Here is a 19,213-nt window from a genome sequence, read left to right on the forward strand (position 1 = left end):
CTTCTCCCTCTCCCACTCCCCCTGCTTGTGTTCCCTCTCTCGCTATGTCTCTGTCAAATAAATAAATAAAATCTAAAAAAAAAAAACAAAAGAAAATACAGTCTGCTCATAGTCTGAGCCCTGGCTGCCCCTCTCATTTTCTACCTCCCGTGCATGAAAATTATTCCAGTCATTCAGTCTGTCCTAGAACGTTTCCAGTGCTTTTCCATTTTGGTCACCATTATTCTTACCCTTTCTCGTCTTTACAACATCTGGGTCGTCTCCAAGCCCTGCCAGTCTTCTGTGTACCAATTCAAATTTCACTTCTGCTCTGATACCTTCCCTTAGCCACACTAGACCTGAATGATCTCCTCGTCCTTTCTCTGGAAACCAGGGAATGGTCTATGCCCTTGATTGTCTTGTGGCTTAGTTTTTCTTTTTTCTAAATAAAAATATTTTATCTGAGGTAAATGATAAGATTCTCATCAGCAAGGACAATGCTCTGTTTCTTCTTTGTTTCTTTGCATTGTCTTAGCTCTATAAATAAGTTGATGGATAGTTCAGTTCTCAGGTCTAAAGATTAGAGACTAAAGTAATAAAAAAATGGTTAGCCCCTCTGAAATATTATGAAAGAAGGAGAGAATTTAGCTGCTCTGTCACTAGGACCATGAAGTGGCTACCTTTCTCTTGTATTCAGTATCAGAGGCTGTGTTGTGCTTGTTGAGTTTGATGTAGTCATTTAAGACACTCCTCACGTGGTAATGAGATGAGCAGAATTTAGGGCATTGCTTCACAGTCCAACAGAAATCACAGAGGAATTGAAGACTTCCTCTATGTCAGTCAGGTTCATAAAGGTTACATTTTCTGTGTGTAGCTAAATAACCCTGACACATCATTTATGTACATCACTAACTTTAAGGTTTTGTAAGTTTATCTGGATTTCACAGATAAATGAATTGATTGAATAAGGACCTTGGACTTCACTTCCAACTTTTCTTCTCTGATTTATCTAAAGCTTTTCTTTATTTTCTTTCTTTCCAAAGTGGGGGCTTGAACTCATGACGCTGAGATGAAGAGTCGGATGCTTAACCAACTGAGCCACCCAGGCACCCTTGTGTAAAGCTTTTAAAGGAAAAACAAAAACCTTCTGAAAATTCACTCTAACATTTATTATTATAAAAATGGAAACATTTGGGTTTTTAAAGACTATCTTAGGTTTTTAAAATAATTTTATTTCATCATAAGTGTGTACTTTTTTTTTTTTTAAGATTTTATTTATTTATTTGACAGAGAGTGGGGGAGAACGCACGCACAAGCAGGGGAAGCAGCAGGCAGAGGGAGAAGCAGGCTCCCCGCTGAGCAAGGAGCCCGAAGTGGGGCTTGATCCCAGGACCCTGAGATCATGACCCAAGCTGAAGGCAGCTTCTTAACCAACTGAGCCACCCAGGCGCCCCTCTTTTTTTTTTTTTTTTTTTTTTTAAGGTTTACTTATTTATTTGAGAGGGAGAGAGAGAGCACAAGTGGGAGAGGCATAGGGAGAGGGAGAAAGAATCTCAGGCAGACTCCATGCTGAATGCAGAGCTCAACGTGGGGCTCGATCGCATGACCCTGATATCATGACCTGAGCCACAACCAAGAGTTGGATGCTCAGGGCGTCTGGGTGGCTCAGTTGGTTAAGCGTCTGCCTTGGGCTCAGGTTGTGTTCCTGGGGTCCTGGGATCGAGCCCCACATCAGGCTCCCTGCTTGGCAGGGAACCTGCTTCTCCTTCTCCCGCCGACCCTCCCGCTGCTAGTGCTCTCTCTCTCTGTCCCTCTATCTCAAATAAATAAAGATCTAAAAAAAAAAGAAAAAAAAAAGTTGGATGCTGAACCGACTGAGCTATTGTAAATAATGCTTACACAGGGGTGCATGTATCCCTTGAATTAATGTTTTTTTATTTTTTGGGTAAATATCCAGTAGTGTGAGACCTAGATTATAGGGTAGTTTTTTGTGTTTAATTTTTTGAGGAACCTCAGTACTGTTTTCCACAATGGCTGCACCAGTTTACATTCGTACCAACAGTGCACGAGGGTTCCTTTTTCTCCACATCCTCACCAACACTTTCTTGTGTTTTTGATTTTAGCCATTCTGACAGGTATGAGGTGATATCTCACTGTAGTTTTGAAAGACTGTCTTGTTCAAGTTCAGTGGTTCAGTAGACTGTAGATTTGTGTTTTCTTCTTACTGGAGCTTTTACATTCCATCCTTCCTAGTTCGTTTGGAAAAATCTATTCCTCTAGAAAATTCTCCTTTTGGAGTCTGTCTTACAGGGAAAATGTTTCCCAGTTAGATCCCCTCTTTTTGCTTTTCCTCTCTCCTGTGGATAGGAGTCTTACCATGTATTTACTTAATGTAGACATTTTATTTTTATTTATTTATTTTTTAAAGATTTTATTTATTTATTTGACAGAGACAGACAGCAAGAGAGGGAACACAAGCAGGGGGAGTGGGAGAGGGAGAAGCAGGCTTCCCACTGAGCAGGGAGCCCGATGTGGGACTCGATCCCAGGACTCTGGGATCATGACCTGAGCTGAAGGCAGCCACTTAACGACTGAGCCACCCAGGTGCCCTAATGCAGACATTTTAACCAGCTGCTGATGGTAATTCATAGCTTTGAAAACTCATTCAGAAATTTAAGGTGTTGAGAAGTATGAGGTGTTAAGGAGGTTTAGAAAATGCTCTTTGCTTTGTTAGTTACAGTGCATATTTCCATTCTCTTCCTCTCTTGGGATTAAGAAAAATTATGGTAACAAGTATTTTACTTCCTTTTTGCTAGTGGCTCCCTATGAAATTATTTCCTTACTTTATTATTATATAATATTATAGTATTGCTAGTTTGGTGGTATTCTGTCCATGGTTGTTTGAAACTAAATGCGTTTTCAGAATTTGTTGGCTATTCTCAGAGGTAGAGACAGTAGTTTTGGCTATGGGTAATAGTGGTGGATCTGTGTCTTACGGGACATTCCAGATCACAGAGCCCAGAAACCAGAAACATTTCCTCTTGGGAGCGTGGGGGTGGGGTGGGAGGGTGAGACACACTGATAGAGCTGTTGACAGTATGAACTTTAGCAGTCATAGTAATGCTGGATCACAGTGGCATTTCTGTGTCCTGTGAAATGTGTACTATCTTGGGAATGTTGCCACTTCTTGCCCTGGGTTTTGTAGAGGTGTTAAAAAAGAAAACACCCTCCTACCTTCCAGTTGAGCCACTCTTCAGGGAGCTGGTATGGTGGTTAAGCAAGTCAAATAAACAACTCCGGAAGCCTGGTAACAAGTTCTGAAAAAGCTCTCAGTTGTTGGCATTATGTTATAGTAAGTGCAGCATATATTTGTAACAAAGAACTGAAAATATTCCTGAAGTATTTTCTTTTCTGAAGGAGTTCACTTGTGGTGTAAAACTACTAAATGTTGGGGTTTAGTTTTTCTAATAAAACTAGCTCTGTAAAGCTCAAAGATAAAAGTAGTTACTGTTTAAAGAATCCTTTTCTCCCTCCACTGTAACTCTTCAGTTTTGAAAGGATTAATATTGGCAAATTATCAGAATGGACATTCAGATTTTGTTGTTTAAATAGCTTGGTTGCCCACTAAGAACACCGGTTCCTGTCAGATTTAAACTAAAGATACCACAAAGTCTTGAACATGCCTTGTCTTCTGCTTTCTCTTTCTTTGTGGCCTTAAGATCATTAAATTTAGTGACTCAGCTAATTTTTTTTTTATCCACCTCTTAGAAAAGTTGAACGTGTTTGTGACCAAGCACTTAGGGTTATTTCCTTTAAATCAAGTGTTTGCAGCGTTTTTAGATTTATAACAGTCTTTGTTTACCGTGTAATTCAGTCCAATTGAGGAACTAGTAAAACTGCATTATCCAGACATCAAAGACAGGCATGTAAGAAGAGTGTACTTACACCAGGGAGCCGATTAGGTTTCTAACAAGTGGGAAGTTACCAGGTGTCCCCAAATTAACCATTTCCATGCCAGCTAATTCTCTTTTTTGGTAGTTTTTTTAGTTCAGTCAGTTAGCATTCTGGGTTTAAAATATCAGTTGCTCCGTTCTTGAGAGTTGAGAGTGTTGCTTTCTTCTCTTCAGCACCCTTTAGACCGCTGAGACTTTGACTTGAATAGGCTACCCGGAACACCGTGCATTAAAAAACTGAGTGGGGGGGGGGTGCCTGGGTGGCTCAGTCTGTTAAATGTCTGCTTTTGGCTCAGGTCATGATCCTGGGGTCCTGGGATTGAGCCCCACATCAGTCTCCCTGCTCAGCGGGGAGTCTGCTTCTCCCTCTGCCCTCCCCACTGCTTGTGTGCTTTCTCTCTCTTTCTCACAAATAAATAAATGAAATCTTTTGAAAAATACTTTTCAAAACTGGGGAAACAAGGGGTTGAGTGGAGAATACATTTTAGCTTAGTTCAGAGTTGAGCTGCTATCTTTATTTCATGATTTTGAAGAGCAGGTTGGTGTTTTGTTTTCCTGAGATTTCTGTGAAGAAATAGATTATTCGGCCCACTTTATAGAGAAGAGGTGGGACAATCTGCCAGCTGCATGCAGCAGTCCCTGGAAGTGGGACCCGTGTCACCAAGCTGTATTTCAAGATTGGTCAAGTAGGTGGCCTTGAGTCCTGCCAAACCCTGGGTTGGGGAATTGATAGAGAAGGGCTCTGTTGTGGGAGCACCCTTGACTTTAACTTCCATCAACATTCCTATCTGAGGCTCTGTTAAACCTGAGTCTCCTCAGGGGCTGAAACAAAACTGTGTATGCGTACTACAAGTAATGTGCAAAAACACTTTGATTTTGTACAAATCTTTGCTATTTGGGTGTTTCAAAGGATGTGTGTAAGCATCTTACAGTTTTACCTAAGTAAGCAATCACCTAGGGAAGTGGAGGTTGGGGAAGGTTTGTTTTTTTCTTTCCCACAGATGCCTGCTTGTTCCCTGTTGAAGTCTGGAACTTGGCTTCTTAGGAGCACACCATTATAATCATTGAGATTTCTCTTTTGAAAATGGTCAAACAGGGGCGCCTGGGTGGCTCAGTTGGTTAAGCGACTGCCTTCAGCTCAGGTCATGATCCTGGAGTCCCGGGATCGAGTCCTACATCGGGCTCCCTGCTCAGCAGGGAGGCTGCTTCTCCCTCTGACCCTCCTCCCTCTCATGCTGTCTCTCGGTCTCTCTCTCTCGAAAATGGTCAAACAATTTTTACATACCACATCTAGCCACATTTTGTTTCCATAGAGGGTTTGGCTTTCTGGGTCATCAAAGGAAGATATGGATGTTTGGGAAAGGTCTGTGACCTTTTGAGGTTATCATCATAGGGGACAACTTTCTTCTTCCATTCGTCTCCCCGTCGTCTTAGAATAATGTGTGAGGGTCTGACTTCCTTTGGCGTTTCTTAGGAGACAGGCCTCACAAAAACATATTAAGGTTTTGGAAATGCTGAGTTCCTACTAGGCATGACTGAGATTCAAAAGAAAATTGTTCTTTATTTTGAATTCTCAGTTATCTCAGGAGACTGTTCATTTGGCTACAGGATCGGCAATCGCATGGTCATATTTGCATGTGTGAGTAGTTGGCAGTGCAGTATAAACAGTAGTTGCCAGAAGACCACGTATGGAGAGATAGCCAAAGCCTACAGATTTTACTTGTGTCAACCAAGAAGTTGCTGAAGACATTGTAAGACATTATCATAACATTTCATTACTTCAGCCTTTTAAACTTTAGGTCCTTTATTTTTTTTAAATTTTATTTATTTATTTGAGATAGCGAGCAAGAGAGAGAATGAGCAGGGGAGGGGGAGAGGGAGAGGGAGAAGCAGACTCCCCACCACGCAGGAAGCCCAACTCAGGGATCGATCCCAGGACTCTGGGATCATGACCTGAGCGAAAGGCAGACACTTAACTGACTGAGCCACCCAGGCGCCCCAAACTTTAGGTCTTTTAAGGCGCCACTTTTCAGCCATATTCTGTGGTTCCCCTGGCCTTTGGGAAAGAATCCAAACTCTTTGAAAGTGGCTTAATCTGATCTCTGCGTACTTGCCAACACATCTCACCCACTCCCCCGCCCCCGCACACTTGAAGGACCATGCTTTCTTCTGCAGAGAGGAGTCTCCATGTTTCCTTCCCCTACTTCAGGTTTCTCCTAAGATGGAACTTCCTCCATAAAGGCTTTCCTCAATCAAAAGGCTGGATTTGGGGACTCTTTAATATGCTCTCATAGATACTCATTCCTTCAATTAATATTTGTGTCAAGCACTGTGTCATAGGCTGAAGATACAGAAGAAAAGAAGGAAGCGGTGGGCTTTGTCCTCACAGAGCTTATGTTCTTGTCAGGGAAACTACTCCATACTCACACCTTTTTTAGAAAAGTTTTTGATTTGGAAATAATCACAAATTTATAGAAAGTTGCAAAAATTAAAATAGCACAAAGGAGATCTTGTCCAGGTTTACCTGTTGTTAACTTTTTACCTCATTTGCGTTCTTTCTCTCAATATATATACATGTTTTTTTCTGGATCAGTCACATACATTATGGCCCCCCCCATTACTTCAGTGTGTATTTCGTAAGAGTAGGGCTATTCATTCACATGGTAGTTATCAAGTTCCTAAATTTACATTAATAAAATACTTTTATCTAATACTCTGTTCATAGTCTAGTGTTATTAATTGTTAGTAATGTCCTGTATTTCCCATTCTGGTGCAGAATTCATTTTAGGGTCAGATAATTGCATTTACTTAACGATGTCTCTTTAGGTTCTTTTGATCTGGAATGTTTACACAGCCATTCTTTGTTATGACCATGATAATTTTTTGAAAAGTACAGAGTGTGCACTACTTCCCCACCCCACCCCCATAATAGAATCTTGCTCATTTTTGGTTTATCTGATGTTTCCTTGTGATCAGTTTGAGGTAATGCATTTTAGGCCATTATACTGCATAGTAATGTATCCTCTTGGGGGTACCGTATGTGGAGGACCACAGTATCCTTCCGTTCCTCTTTAGTGGTGATAAGTTTCATTACTCACAATGTTAACCCAGTTTCTCTCTTGTATAATTAGTGGTTTTTTTGTTCCTCTTCCCTTTGCAACTAATAAGTAGCATTATCAGGAGACACCTCAATTCTGTGCAAATATCTTGATTCTCATCAAAATCCACCCCCTAGACTAATATCGAGTGAGGATTCTTTTCTGATCCAGTAGTATGAACTCAAGTTCCTGTTTTGTGCAGTAGGTTATAATTCATTACTGTATTTAATTATTTTGCTGCTCAAATTGTGCCAAATTTGTCCAGTGGGAGCCCTTCTGGCTGGCTCCTATATCTTTGGGAGGTGCCCTATCATTTTTTCTAGCACTTCTTACCTTTCCTGCATAACAGTATGTTCCAGGCTCATTTTGTACCAACTCTGCTCTAGCCCTGGAATCAGCCACTTGTCTGAGGAGCCCTCAAACCCTTATTTTAGCACTCAGCACACCACTTGCATATATGTCTTCCTCCGTTAGATGTATTGTACCTCCAGAGGGCACATAGATGTCAGTCATACTCTTTTATCTTCTCTCAGCATAAGGCCTGGCACATTTGATGTTTAAGTATTTGTTGAATAAGAAAATTGGTTTTTGCTATAGTTCAGTGATTAAAATTGGGTTCCAAAATTACAATGCTGATGGGTTTTCTTTTTCTCTCCCCCATCTAGGAAGAAATGTTTACTATTTGGCGATGAGAAAGTGGTGAAAACTGACCTCATACTGGTATACAAACACTATGGGACCTGACAGTCTTGCTGCATGGGCAGCCGGCCCCCACTGATAATGTGGGGAAGCCATCAGGTCCACTGGAAAACACTAATCTGATCTTGGAAGTGGCTGATTGTGGCAGGATGTGTCGACGATGATGATGGCAAGAAAGCAAGATGTCCGCATTCCCACCTACAACATCAGTGTGGTGGGATTGTCTGGGACCGAGAAGGAGAAGGGCCAGTGTGGCATTGGGAAGTCTTGTCTCTGCAACCGCTTCGTGCGCCCGAGTGCTGATGAATTTCACTTGGACCATACCTCTGTCCTCAGCACCAGTGACTTTGGTGGGCGAGTGGTCAATAATGACCACTTTCTCTACTGGGGAGAAGTTAGCCGTTCCCTGGAGGATTGTGTGGAATGTAAGATGCACATTGTGGAACAGACTGAGTTCATCGATGATCAGACTTTTCAACCTCATCGAAGCACGGCCCTGCAGCCCTATATTAAGAGAGCTGCTGCAACCAAGCTCGCATCAGCTGAAAAACTCATGTACTTTTGCACTGACCAGCTGGGGCTGGAGCAGGACTTTGAGCAGAAACAAATGCCAGATGGAAAGCTGCTGATTGATGGTTTTCTTCTTGGTATTGACGTTAGCAGGGGCATGAATAGGAACTTTGATGACCAGCTCAAGTTTGTGTCCAATCTCTACAATCAGCTTGCAAAAACAAAAAAGCCCATAGTGGTCGTCCTGACTAAGTGTGATGAGGGTGTTGAGCGGTACATTAGAGATGCACATACTTTTGCCTTAAGCAAAAAGAACCTCCAGGTTGTGGAGACCTCAGCAAGATCCAATGTAAACGTGGACTTGGCTTTCAGCACCTTAGTGCAACTCATTGATAAAAGTCGGGGAAAGACGAAAATCATTCCTTATTTTGAGGCTCTCAAGCAGCAGAGTCAGCAGATAGCTACGGCAAAAGACAAGTATGAGTGGCTGGTGAGTCGTATTGTGAAGAACCATAACGAGAACTGGCTGAGTGTCAGCCGAAAGATGCAGGCCTCTCCTGAGTACCAGGACTATGTCTACCTGGAAGGGACTCAGAAAGCCAAGAAGCTGTTTCTCCAGCACATCCACCGCCTCAAGCACGAGCACATTGAGCGCAGGAGAAAGCTGTACCTGGCAGCCCTTCCGTTGGCTTTTGAAGCTCTTATACCCAATCTAGATGAAATAGACCACCTAAGCTGCATAAAAACCAAAAAGCTCTTGGAGACCAAGCCAGAATTCCTGAAGTGGTTTGTCGTGCTTGAAGAGACACCGTGGGATGCCACGAGCCACATTGACAACATGGAGAATGAACGGATTCCCTTTGACTTGATGGATACTGTCCCTGCCGAGCAGCTGTACGAGGCCCACTTAGAGAAGCTGCGGAATGAGAGGAAAAGAGCTGAGATGAGAAGGGCATTTAAGGAAAACCTGGAGACCTCTCCCTTCATAACTCCTGGAAAGCCTTGGGAAGAGGCCCGTAGTTTTATTATGAATGAAGATTTCTACCAGTGGCTGGAAGAATCTGTATACATGGATATTTACGGCAAACACCAAAAGCAAATTATAGACAAAGCAAAGGAAGAGTTTCAGGAGCTGCTTTTGGAATATTCAGAATTGTTTTATGAGCTGGAGCTGGATGCTAAGCCCAGCAAGGAGAAGATGGGTGTCATTCAGGATGTTCTGGGGGAGGAACAGCGATTTAAGGCATTACAGAAGCTCCAAGCAGAGCGCGATGCCCTTATCCTGAAGCATATTCATTTTGTGTATCACCCAACCAAGGAAACATGCCCTAGCTGCCCAGCTTGTGTGGATGCTAAGATTGAGCACTTGATTAGTTCTCGGTTTATCCGGCCATCTGACCGGAATCAGAAAAATTCACTCTCTGACCCCAACATTGATAGGATCAACTTGGTTATCTTGGGCAAAGATGGCCTTGCACGTGAGTTGGCCAATGAGATTCGAGCTCTTTGTACAAATGATGACAAGTATGTGATAGATGGTAAAATGTATGAGCTTTCCCTGAGGCCAATAGAAGGGAATGTTAGGCTTCCTGTGAACTCTTTTCAAACGCCAACATTTCAGCCCCATGGCTGTCTCTGCCTTTACAATTCAAAGGAATCTCTATCCTATGTGGTGGAGAGTATAGAGAAGAGTAGAGAGTCCACACTTGGCAGGCGAGATAATCATTTAGTCCATCTCCCCCTGACGTTAATCTTGGTTAACAGGAGAGGAGATACCAGTGGAGAGACCCTGCATAGCTTAATACAACAAGGTCAGCAGATTGCCAGCAAACTGCAGTGTGTCTTTCTCGACCCTGCTTCTGCTGGCATCGGTTATGGACGCAACATTAATGAAAAGCAAATCAGTCAAGTTTTGAAAGGACTCCTGGACTCCAAGCGTAACTTAAACCTGGTCAGTTCTACTGCTAGCATCAAAGATCTGGCTGATGTTGACCTGCGAATTGTCATGTGTCTGATGTGTGGAGATCCTTTCAGTGCAGATGACATACTCTTTCCTGTCCTTCAGTCCCAAACCTGTAAGTCTTCCCATTGTGGAAGCAACAACTCTGTTTTACTTGAACTACCAATCGGACTCCACAAGAAGCGCATTGAACTGTCTATTCTTTCGTACCACTCCTCATTTAGCATCAGAAAAAGCCGGTTGGTCCATGGGTACATTGTTTTTTATTCAGCCAAACGTAAGGCCTCCTTGGCTATGTTACGTGCCTTTCTTTGTGAAGTGCAGGATATTATCCCCATTCAGCTGGTTGCACTCACTGACGGCGCTATAGATGTCCTGGACAATGACTTAAGTCGGGAGCAGCTGAGTGAGGGGGAGGAGATTGCTCAAGAAATTGACGGAAGGTTCACAAGCATCCCCTGTAGCCAACCCCAGCATAAACTTGAGATCTTCCACCCATTTTTTAAAGATGTGGTGGATAAAAAGAACATAATCGAGGCTACTCATATGTACGATAATGCTGCCGAGGCCTGTAGCACCACGGAAGAGGTGTTTAACTCCCCCCGAGCGGGCTCTCCACTCTGCAACTCAAACCTGCAGGATTCAGAAGAGGATATTGAGCCCCCTTCTTACAGCTTGTTTCGAGAAGACACGTCACTGCCCTCTTTGTCCAAAGACCATTCTAAGCTCTCTATGGAACTGGAGGGAAATGATGGGCTGTCTTTCATCATGAGTAATTTTGAAAGTAAACTGAACAACAAAGTACCTCCACCAGTCAAACCAAAGCCTCCTGTCCATTTTGATATTACAAAGGGGGATCTGTCTTATTTAGACCAAGGCCATAGAGATGGACAGAGGAAGTCTGTGTCTTCTAGCACCTGGCTACCTCCGGATGGGTTTGATCCTTCTGATTATGCTGAACCCATGGATGCTGTGGTCAAGCCAAGGAATGAAGAAGAAAACATATACTCAGTGCCCCATGACAGCACCCAAGGCAAAATCATCACCATTCGGAATATCAACAAAGCCCAGTCCAACGGCAGTGGCAATGGCTCTGACAGTGAAATGGACACCAGCTCTCTGGAGCGAGGCCGCAAGGTCTCCATCGTGAGCAAGCCAGTGCTGTACAGGACGAGATGCAGCCGGCTAGGGAGGTTTGCCAGTTACCGAACCAGCTTCAGTGTGGGGAGCGATGATGAGCTGGGGCCCATCCGGAAAAAAGAGGAGGATCAGGCATCTCAAGGTTATAAAGGGGACAATGCCGTCATTCCCTATGAAACAGACGAAGATCCAAGGAGGAGGAATATTCTTCGCAGCCTAAGGAGGAACACTAAGGTAAGATACCAGTTTAGGAATGAGTCACAGTACTTGCTCACACAGTGTCTCAGTGAGAGCTGATTGATGATGATGATGGTGATTTTCAAGGACAGCTTATTCTGGTAAAAAAAGAAATTGATCTGTGTGTGTATTTACTCTCTGACTTAGCATAAAGTAAGCAGTGTCTCAGATTGCTACTACCTGCAGCTCGCAAAGTAGTAAGGACCTTAGATAGATAGCTTGAGTTTGAGTTGTCTTTGTCCAAAACAATAGTTAGGTAATTACCAAAATGAGCAGACCATGTAGAACTTGTCGGTATCCTGACAAGTAGCCAAGCCAGTGACGATACGCTTGCTCTTCCTATACGTAAACACCAGAAATTAAATTGCACGTTTCAGTCTCTGACTGCTAAACAAACATTTCACCCATACGACTCGTAAAAGCTCCTCCTTTCCCTCACTGACCCATAGAGTTGCTGCATTTTATTTTCTGTTTATTAAGATTTTTATTTATTTGAGAGAGAGAGCACAAGCTTGGGGTTGGGGCTAGAGAAGTAGACTCCCCGCTGAGCAGGGAGCCCGATGCGATGCGGGGCTCAATCCCAGGATCCTGAGATCATCACTGAGTCAAAGGCAGACACTTAACTGACTGAGCCATCCAGGTGCCCCAGGTTGCTGCATTTTAGATGAGGAAAAATTGGATGATTATTTCATTTGCATACAAGTCAATGAAGGGTCTTAGGTACGTAAGTGAAGAGTAAGAACCTTGTCACTGCGAGTTATAAACCTGTCCCCCCCCCACACACAATAATAAACCTGTCCCATATTTGTAAAATTGGAGTGCCCTCCAGCTGCATTATTTTAAGTGAGATGCTGCTGCTATCAGTGAGGGCTTCAGATTTGATTTAGGGACCAAAGCGGGAGGAGCAGAAAGTAAACCGCACATATTATGAGTGTCAAACCTGCCATCAGATGTAGGGGAAGCAGTCCCAAATGCAGCAGCAGAGAAAGCCTCTTTATCTTGTGTAGAATTGCAGTGTACAGAGTAGAGTGCCCTGTCCCCTTGGGCTTAGGCTTTGAGACAGGACAGTTATTTCTGAACTTTTTCTCCCCCCGCGCCCTTTTTAGAGTAGAGGGAAATACTCTGTTTTTCAGAGAAAGACATCTTGGTGAGACCCGACAACAGGACTGTGTTACATGCTAGCCCACAACCAGCCTTGGGATACACAGAATGATTTCTCTGCATTGAAAGCTTTTCCTCCTCTCCCGACCATGAAACAGCAGAGAACAAAGTGACTTGTCTGAAAACATTTCAGGGAACTTTGGAAGAAAGCTTGCCAAAAGCTTGTGTTATTACAAGACATACCAAATCAGAAGGATCTGGAGTCCAGGCTGTTTTAAGAGTTGACAATTCTGTTGTAAAAGATCACCTGGAGGCTAGTTCTGCAGCTCTTACTGGTTAAGAGGGCCCTCAGAGATGGAGGAACACGATGCCATGGCCCTCAGAAGGAGAATGTATTCACTCTATGTTCCCTGATAGCATACACAGTGCTCCCCGATCACCATTGGCTGGAGCTTCCAGAGTTTCCTTACCTTTGTAGTTTCAGAAAGGGCAGGGCGGTATTGTGTGTTCTGTTCCCCTCCCCTTCTGAATTGAACATTAGTAGATATCATAGGCATTTGATTTCCCCTTGTTTTGTTTTTCCACTTGGATTCCTTCATCTACCTTCAGTATTTTGTTCTGCAAGGGTTAGTAGGGGGCAGACCCATGGAAAACCGTTCTTATTTAGGAAGTCAGAAAGTAGCCTCACCTGGGGCGCCTGGGTGGCTCAGTCGTTAAGCGTCCGCCTTCGGCTCAGGTCATGATCCCAGGGTCCTGGGATCGAGCCCCGCATAGGGCTCCCTGCTCAGCGGGAAGCCTGCTTCTCCCTCTCCCACTCCCTCTGCTTGTGTTCCCTCTCTCGCTGTGTCTCTCTGTCAAATAAATAAAATCTTCAAAAAAAAAAAAAAGAAAGTAGCCTCACCTGCCCCCAGTACTTCCTTAAAGCTTTCCTATTTAACGATACCGGAATCCAAACATTTTTAACGTTTTGACTTTCTTCTCTTCCTCCTCCACTCCTGATGAAGACTGTTACTGGAATAGCTTATTTAAATGCTGACAGTCTTAATTTGTGGGGGTGTTTGCACACCTGGGAATTAGGAAGGTGGCATAATAGCACACTGAATTATAACTAATTTTCTGGCTTCTAGCTACATTTTTTTTTTTTTTTAAAGATTTTATTTATTTATTTGACAGAGACAGAGATAGCGAGAGCGGGAACACAAGCAGCGGGAGTGGGAGAGGGAGAAGCAGGCTTCCCCCCGAGGAGGGAGCCCGATGTGGGACTCGATCCCAGAACCCTGGGATCATGACCTGAGCCGAAGGCAGACGCTTAACGATTGAGCCACCCAGGCGCCCTTCTAGCTACATTTTTAATGCTTGTTGAAGATAATGCTTTTAAGACACATTCCCAAACAAGCCATGCTTTAAAGAGCACACACGGTAGGCTCCGCAGAAAACAGCTGGTGTCCATGTTTTTGAAGAGCCACTTCCTAACCTAGAACTTCCTTACACTGGGTTGCTGGGTCAGCATGCAAGAAGTGCTCAACTTCCCGTCTGTTACGTGGGCCACACCTCTTCAAGTCAAATAAAAATGATACTTCTGGCCCAAGAGCAATAGCGTGCCAGAAGTCAGTTCAGGAGTATCCTTTGGAAAGTGTGAGTAAAAGGTGAAATTGTCTTTTCCTGCCTTGGAAAATGGTGCTTTGAAATGAGTGTAGCTGCTTTGTCATCCTAATGCAGAGATAAGTAGAGCCTTTATTTTCTTCCCCATTGAGGCAAACCTCCTATTAAAATTTCTGCCTTAAGAAAGCAGACTGACACTGGTTTTACTGGAAAAGCAAGATACCATGGGGCAGAGAATGCCAAGCCAACCCCTACGTGGGGGATTTGGCCTTTGATTTTTATTGGCATGACAAAGCAATACAGTATTTATTTGAAGTGAGGGGGGAGCCAATCGGTAATGGAAAACACACTTAGTGCCTTCTCCATGCCAGACACCACTGGGGAAATGGCACAGATCCTTCTTGCCCAGACCGGAGCTCCCAGTTGAGGCAGCAAGATCTACAGAACTACTGAAAATAGGTGGTCTGCCCAGGGGGCACTGTGTTGGGGCAGAATGGAAATCCCAGGCTGGGGGCCGTTAAGGAGCACAGTGTGTGGAGTGATTAGCAGTTTGGGTTCTGGGAAGGGGCAAGGGGCGGGGGTTGGCGGGCTGAAGTCCAATCCCAACTCCTCCGCTCCCTCACTGGGACTGGGGGCACGTGATTCACCTCTCCATATCCCTTGGGCAAAAAGGGAGAACACAGTGGCACCTTCCTCATATGGTTGTGAGAAATGGAGTGAGGTCATGCACGTGAGACCCTGAGGAGGCTGCATCCTGGACAGGGGTTAGGGATTGCAGTGTTGTTATTTAACGATTTCTCGAAGAAGAGTGAGTAGTGAGTAGTACTGAAGCCTCGGAGGTAAGGAAAGGCCTGAAGGTAAAAATGTGCATGTTGTATTCAAGGAGAGGAGAGTGCTGGTCTGGTCTAGCTGAGGGCTTGGGGGGCCAACATTGTCCCTCCCTTTTGTGTAAGTTTTAACCCTGTGTGTTCCTTAGCTGCTTTCTCAGCACTTACCCTAGCAACAGCCCTAACAACAACAACAAAAAGCTATGCTCTGGGTACCAATGTGATGTGGAGAAAGAGAAATTGCCCAGCTCCCTTGGCAGATTTGCTAGATTAGCTCTTTACTGTAAAATTGGAGTTGGAGTGTGAGGGAATCGCTTTCATTTCTGTTAATGAAAGTGCAGACTGTAAAGCTGACTGTCATTCTGGGTCCTTTTCCCAGCTGAACCATTTAGCAACCCACCCTCATAGTGGGAGCCTTCCGCACTCAGCTGAATGAAATTGAAAATCTACGATTGCACTTCAGTGGGGCCCATGAATAGATGCTTTGTCTGTAAAGAGTTGGTGTTGCACATGGTCTCTGTCTCTCAGTACCATGCGTTTGCAAAGATGAGATCAGGACCGGCAGGGTCTTATTTTAAAACCAAAAAAAACAGGCTGGGGAATCTTGCTTCACAAAATGTGCCTTTTGGGTAAGCTCGAGTTGCTGAATTTAGTGTGTTTGACCACGGATTTAAAGAGAAGACATTATTGGCTATTTACCCTTCTATCTGATGTGCTCTTATCTTTGTGTTTAAAAAAAAAAAGACAAAACAGAATGATAAAGAAAATCTTTCACTCACTGTAGCTACCACATGACAAGACAACCTATTGAAAAGCAAACCAATTCAATCACGCATTGTTTGGTCTATAAGGCACCAAGTAACCAGTTTGACAGTTTGTGTCTCCCCCCCGCCCCCCCAGTGAATTGGCTTATTTCATTGGATTCAGTGAATCGGCTGGTTGTTGTGGCTTTGTGTGGACACAGCTCTCATTTTGTGAGGCCTAGAACGGAGTTAAAGTTTCTAGTGTGAATAAAAACCAGCTGGGGAATTGGACTGCTAGCTCCCCAGGGAGGAATGTTGCATTTGACAGACAAGCTGAATGGTATGAAATATGAGCTCTTTGTAACCTGCTCAGGAAAGACTCTCAGTGTGTGCTTCGGAAAAGGCTAGTCCTACTCAATGAGCTGTAAAGCCAAATAAATACCGTGGTCTTAAAAATGGGGCGGGGGTGCCTACTTGACCTTGGATTTTCTGATTCCTGAAAGAATTGTTATCTTTTAAAAGAAGTACTTTTGCTCCAAAAGCATATGCTCATCCATTCATTTTTGGAAAGAGACATTCAATGCACATGCGTTTAGTGAGCACCTGTGCACCTGGCTTTGTGCTGAGTACCGTGTGTGTGGTGGTTGTGTTTGTCTAGTTTACCGTTGAGGGGATGATGGATTTTAAACATGTGCTGTCATGCATTTGGATACTACCAGAGGAGAGGTGCAGGGTACTACCCATTTGTCCTTTTATACTAAGGTATTGTAGAGCAAGGGGTTTTAACTTTAGCCCGCATAGGTGGGAAAGTTCTCAGGGAAACAGTATCTGAACTGAGACTTACAGGGTGAGGAGGACAACGGCAGTGAAGATGGAGGTTTCGTGGGGAGAGCTCTTGAGAAAACAGTATGGAACTTGGAGCTGGGGGAAAAAAAACTTGAAAGAAACCTAGAGGGGCTACTGCAGAGAGTGAGGGCTGCGAATACCATGGGAAGGGTCTTGTACTTCCCTCAATGTACCGCGTACTTACTGCATGCCAGGTCCGGTACCCAGCGTTGTCCTGTTGCCACCGCCCACATTAGTGTAGTTCCTAAATGGAGGAGTGGAGATTTTTGAATCCGCTCTTCTGACTTCCATTTCCAGTGGGTTTTGAGAGTCCAGCCTGCAAGAACGATGGTAGTATTCAATAGCCAGGCACACATTTGGACCACTCAAGCAATCTAGTTAATTTGTTCATTTCAGACAAAGGACTGTGATTATTATCTAAAAAAATCCATTTCCTCACACTACCCCCTAAGAACGGCCTGGTGCTGTTTGTTTCTGGCTTTAGAGTCTCGTTGACTAGGGGACAAAAAAGGCATGGAGACACTGAAATAGCAACTGGAACTTTGAGAAATTGTTTTGAACTGGTGTCACTCATTTTCTCAGTTTATTTTAAGCCCAAAGAGCTGCTGTAGTGTTTTTGGTGACAAAAATAGACTATCTTTAACTATGGGCCTTAGCTTATAGCACACCTGTTCTTAAAAAAAAAGTGGGGGGCGCCTGGGTGGCTCAGTCATTAGCGGCTGCCTTCGGCTCAGGTCATGCATGATCCCAGGGTCCTGGGATCGAGCCCCGCATGGGGCTCCCTGCTCGGCGGGAAGCCTGCTTCTCCCTCTCCCACTCCCCCTGCTTGTGTTCCCTCTCTCGCTGTCTCTCTCTCTGTCAAATAAATAAATAAAATCTTAAAAAAAAAATTACAATAGGCAGCCCTAATCTGTTTTTCAAAGAGCAGAGAACTGCTCTGATCATCACTGAACGAACTTGTTCTCGTCCACCACCCAGTGATACTGAAATATCTTGGTAGGGACCCAAATTATTTCAGCCCGAGTGAAGAATCACCGCTGCTTCCAAAGAGAAAGGTCTTCTTGAATGCATTTTATTCAGTATTTGAGAGGAGGCAAGCAGATAAAACTGACCTGTAACTCTGAGAAGTCCATATCCCGTGAGTGTTGGAAAGGGCAGGGTGTGTGTAAAAAAACTTTCCTAGAACTAGTGGGCCCTCCTTTCTAGTTAGCCCCCTGTCGCACCGGCTGCTCAGTCTGAGACAGCGGAAGGGAGTGACCCAGATTTGCCAGACTCCACACCTTTCTAGAGCAAAAAGCTCTGGTCTCACTTTATTTGGGGCCTGTGAGGGGATGACATGTCTTTCTTCTCCCATGATGGCAGAGGATTAGGGATGCTAGGAAGGCCGAGACTTTATGCTACTTCCTCTTCTATCCCTAAATAAGATGCTCCAAGATAGTGGGTGACCAGGTTGTAATACTGACTGCCAGTGTGCAGGAGCCCAAGTCTAGTAAGCATTTATGCTTTCAGAACAGACTTTGCCAGTGAGAACAAATCCACCCTCAGGTTTTCTCTTAAACTTGGGCTTAGATTTTTTTCAGAGCCAGAAGGGGGAGCACCAGTTAACCAAGAATACATTTGGGGCATGAGTGAGAAACTTGATTGGAAAGGTTCTTTTGAAGATCTGTTGGAAATTATGAGAGAATCGTTGCTAATGCTGAGTATAAGATGCAAAAAGGTGCTTTTGGGGAAACCTGTAGTAATGTAGTATATGGGATCTTTAGGTTTTTTGACTCCTACCACTTATATTTAGTCCAGGGTCTCCTACTACACAAATTGGCAAACCGTGTGTGTGTGTGTGTGTGTGTGTGTGTGTGTGTGTGTGTGTATGTCTCTCTCTCTCTCTCGGACTTTGCTAAAAATCACTCTAGAGAGGGAGAATTGTTTTCATTCAGAGGCCACTGTCCCTGTTCCAGACTACATTCAGTATATGACATTTGTCCTTTTATTAAAGATTTTATTTATTTATTTATTTACTTATTTATTTGAGAGAAAGATACCACGAGCAGGGGGGAAGGGTAAAGGGAGAAGCAGACTCCTCATTGAGCAGGGAGCCCGATGCAGGACTTGATCCCAGGACCCTGGGATCATGACCTGAGCCTAAGGCAGATGCCTAACCAACTGAGCCACCCAGGTGCCCTGGCATTTGTCCTTTAAAAAAAAAAAAGAGAGACTCCCAACAGCCTGTGTTCATGTTCTGTTTTTTTATTTCCTTTATTAGATGGGTTACCAAGCATTTATTTATTTATTTTTTAAAAATTTTATTGTTATGTTAATCACCACACATTACATCATTAGTTTTAGATGTAGTGTTCCATGATTCATTGTTTGTGCATAACACCCAGTGCTCCATGCAGAACGTGCCCTCCCTAATACCCATCACCAGGCTAACCCATCCTCCCACCCCCCTCCCCTCTAGAATCCTCAGTTTGTTTTTCAGAGGGGTTACCAAGCATTTAAAAGACTGTTAGGTGGTACA

The 19,213-nt window shown here is 43.9% G+C and overlaps 1 protein-coding gene across 1 annotated transcript in view; it reads left to right on the top strand.

Annotated features, from left to right (window-relative positions):
• Nucleotides 1-19,213, top strand: part of ARHGAP35 (Rho GTPase activating protein 35) — a 110,537-nt gene that overhangs the window by 37,794 nt on the left and 53,530 nt on the right. The window contains exon 2 of the mRNA XM_081807169.1: nt 7,696-11,573. Within this exon, the coding sequence (XP_081663295.1) occupies nt 7,890-11,573 (3,684 nt within the window). The 5' untranslated portion in view covers nt 7,696-7,889. The remainder of the gene's footprint in view (nt 1-7,695; nt 11,574-19,213) is intronic.

Source organism: Leptonychotes weddellii, chromosome 16 (genome assembly GCF_054177405.1).
Source record: "Leptonychotes weddellii isolate Sample4059 chromosome 16, ASM5417740v2, whole genome shotgun sequence".
Classification (NCBI taxonomy): Eukaryota; Metazoa; Chordata; class Mammalia; order Carnivora; family Phocidae; genus Leptonychotes; species Leptonychotes weddellii.